Source organism: Musca vetustissima, unplaced genomic scaffold (assembly GCF_032173495.1).
Source record: "Musca vetustissima isolate MV318-11 ecotype Yass unplaced genomic scaffold, APGP_CSIRO_Mvet_v1 utg24164, whole genome shotgun sequence".
NCBI classification, from domain to species: domain Eukaryota; kingdom Metazoa; phylum Arthropoda; class Insecta; order Diptera; family Muscidae; genus Musca; species Musca vetustissima.
In genome coordinates this window covers 31,296-34,652 of record NW_026878776.1, presented here as the reverse complement: position 1 = coordinate 34,652, position 3,357 = coordinate 31,296, and the positions used below count along the sequence as shown (strand labels likewise).

At 35.4% G+C, this 3,357-nt stretch overlaps 1 protein-coding gene across 1 annotated transcript; it reads left to right on the top strand.

Moving 5' to 3' along the window:
• Positions 1 to 355: 355 nt before the first annotated feature.
• Positions 356 to 2,332, top strand: LOC133323554 (uncharacterized protein K02A2.6-like; the record flags this gene model as incomplete). Its single annotated transcript, XM_061532469.1, has 1 exon — positions 356 to 2,332. A coding segment is annotated over exon 1 (1,977 nt), but the record flags the coding sequence as incomplete, so codon positions are not given.
• Positions 2,333 to 3,357: the final 1,025 nt, after the last annotated feature.

Here is a 3,357-nt window from a genome sequence, read left to right as displayed (position 1 = left end):
TTTAGTACTCCTTATAGAGTATTGCATATATCTTCCATTCCCTCTCATTCGTTGTTTATTAAATATCACTCAATCACTACTAATGAGTGTAACAGTAGTGATTGTTGAACCCTATTCTCTTTTGTAAACAGAAAATAAACATATTACATTTTGGACTTTGATCGCAACGGTTGTGTTATTATTTTTGTCTATTTGAAAGACATTACATTGGCGACGAGGAAAAATAAAAAAAAAATAAAAGTTAGTGTATATACACATAAAAAAAATATATGTAAATACATATAAATCCATTTTGTGGAAATTAATAATAATAAAAAAAAAACACAACAAAAACAACAAGTAAATGCCTCCTAAGATGGAAGAAGCTGCAAATCAAAGTTTTAATGTTGCTCCAGTAACAGTGCTTCAATCGTCGAATGTGCCGGAATTCAACCCTAATGTGGAGTCGTGGAACGTTTGGAAGGAGAGATTGGACATTCATTTTTTTGAAATTAACTGTTCGGACGAGAACACCAAAAAGTCAATTTTGTTGAAATCAATTGGTGCTGTGCCGTACAGAGTTTTGCATAGTTTATGCAGTCCGGAGTCTCCAGTGTCCGTGTCGTATAAAAAGCTGTGTGAGATTTTAGATACACAATATACCCCACCAACTATTGTATTTAGTGAGCGGAAGAAGTTTCATTTGTGTAGCAAAGCTGAAAATGAGTCGGTTGCTGAATGGTATGCTCGTGTAAAAACATTAGCACTCAATTGCAAGTTTGGTGTCAGCTTGGATGCATTTGTACTTAATCAATTTGTTATGGGTTTGCCAAATTTCATCTTTGAACGATTGTGTGAAGAAGATGAAACCCTAACAGTACAAAGTGCATTAAGAAAGGCTATGATTTTGGAAACGAAGCATATGGCAAAGGCAGAGGAGAAAAGTCAATGCACTGTAAATTTGGTTAACGGTCAGAAATATGCAAAAAATCACTATGGTGGTGGTGGCAGAGGCAGCACTGGCAGTGGTAATAGAGATGGTGGTAGCAGCAGCAGCAAACGTAACAACAATAGCAGAGACAACAATAGCAGAGACAGCAAGAGCGGCGGTGGCAAGAAATATGCATGTTCTCATTGTGGTTGGAGAAATCATAGTTCTCAGTCTTGCAAATATAAAGAGAGCAGATGTCATTCGTGTGGAAAAATTGGTCATTTGGCATCGGTCTGCTATAGTAGGAAAAAGAGTGTAAATTATGTATCGAATGAAATTAATGACGTTGAGAGTGATGTTCATGAATATAACAATGTTTTCGATTATTCTATTTTTAGTGTGGCTGAGAAAGAAAATGGTGATGTGTATTCTCTGGATGTTGTTGTTGATGGTGTGGAACTGAAGGCAGTGTGTGATACAGGTGCACCATGTACGTTGTTGCCGATTTCATTTTTGGAAGAGAACGGAATTAAGAGAAAATTGAGATCGTGTAAAGTGCCATATGTAGATTACAATGGTGTTAAGCTGAAGTTGGCTGGTGAATATGATGCAAGTGTAACGTATAAAGGTAATACCAAATCAGTAGTGGTAGTTGTTGTTGTTACGAAGAATCCTCCGTTGCTTGGTCGATCGTTTTTACGAGCTTTTAATTTTGAATTATTACAAGTTAACAACATTCAAGTCTCTGATATGAACATGACAATTGTTAATCAGTTGAAAAATGAATTCAATGGAGTTTTTGATGGTAAATTGGGAAAGTTTAATGGATGCACAATTTCCCTACAAGTTGTTAGTGACGCAGTACCAATATTTTGCAAACCAAGGCCATTGCCACTAGCTTGGAAAGAACGAGTTGAAAAACATTTACGTCAATTAATTGCCTCAGACGTCTTGGAACCCATAGATAATTCGGATTGGGGTACTCCCCTTGTTCCTATTTTAAAACCCAATGGTGATTTGAGGATTTGTGGTGATTATAAGGTCACATTGAACAAGTTTTTGGTTGATTTCAAGTATCCTCTACCTAGGATTGATGAAATTTTTGCTTCGTTGGAAGGTGGTGAAGTTTTCACCAAACTAGATCTTTCAAATGCTTATAATCAGCTTGTTCTAGATGACGATTCTCAACTTTTGTGTGCGTGGAGTACTCATATTGGAACCTTAAAAGTTAAACGTTTACCCTTTGGTGTGAAAACAGCGGCAGCAATTTTTCAAAAGACTATTGAGAATTTGTTAAGAGATATTCCGTGTGTTGTGGTTTATCAGGACGACATAACCGTTACTGGAAAGAATTTGAGTGAACATATTTCGACGTTAAGGCGTGTATTAGAGAAGCTACAGTCTTCGGGATTAAAACTTAACGTGAAGAAGTCAAAATTTTTTCAAAACGAGATTTCCTACTTAGGATTTAATATTAACAGAAATGGATTGACTAAGAATGATGAAAGAATTTCAAGCATTATGTCTGCGCCTATACCAAGAAATATATCCGAAGTACGAGCTTTTGTTGGTATGGCGAATTATTATTCAAAATTCATCAATGATTTTGCTGATATTATGTCTCCGCTATATAATTTGTTGAGTAAGGATGTTTCGTTCGTTTGGTCTGATAAATGTCAAAAGGCTTATGACAGAATTAAACGTGAAGTTACGTCCGATCAGGTCCTGGTGCATTTTAACCCTAAATTGCCTTTGATTTTGACAACGGATGCGTCGAACAATGCTGTTGCTGGTGTTCTATCACATAAATTTTCTGATGTTTCTAAACCCATTTCATTTGTTTCACGAACTTTAACCAAGAGTGAGAAAAATTATAGCACTTTGGAAAAAGAAGCTCTTGCTATCGTGTTTTGTGTTACAAAGCTTAAACAATATTTGATTGGAAATAGATTTATTTTGAAGACTGATCATCGTCCACTGTTAACAATTTTTGGAAGTAACAAAGGCTTACCAATAATGGCGTCAGCGAGGATGCAATGGTGGGCCTTGAACCTTTCTGGTTTTAATTATACCATTGAGTATATAAAAGGATGTAAAAATGAAGCTGATTCTATTTCCAGATTACCTCATATGAACTTTGAAAGTAATCATAATGAAAGTTCATATATAAATTTTATTGAATCACAAAGAGATTTTCCAGTGGACTTCAAAGATATCTGCAGAGAAACCCGAAGAGACCCGATTTTATCGAAGGTAGCAGCAAGTATTTTGGATGGTACACTTGTAAATTTAAAAGATCCTATTTTTTCCACATTTCGAGAAAAATACATTGAATTAACTGTAGAATATGGTTGCGTTCTATGGGGATACAGAACAGTTATTCCTCAAAAATTAAAATCCAAAATTTTGGAAGCTTTGCATTCCTCACATTTAGGAATAGTCAAAAC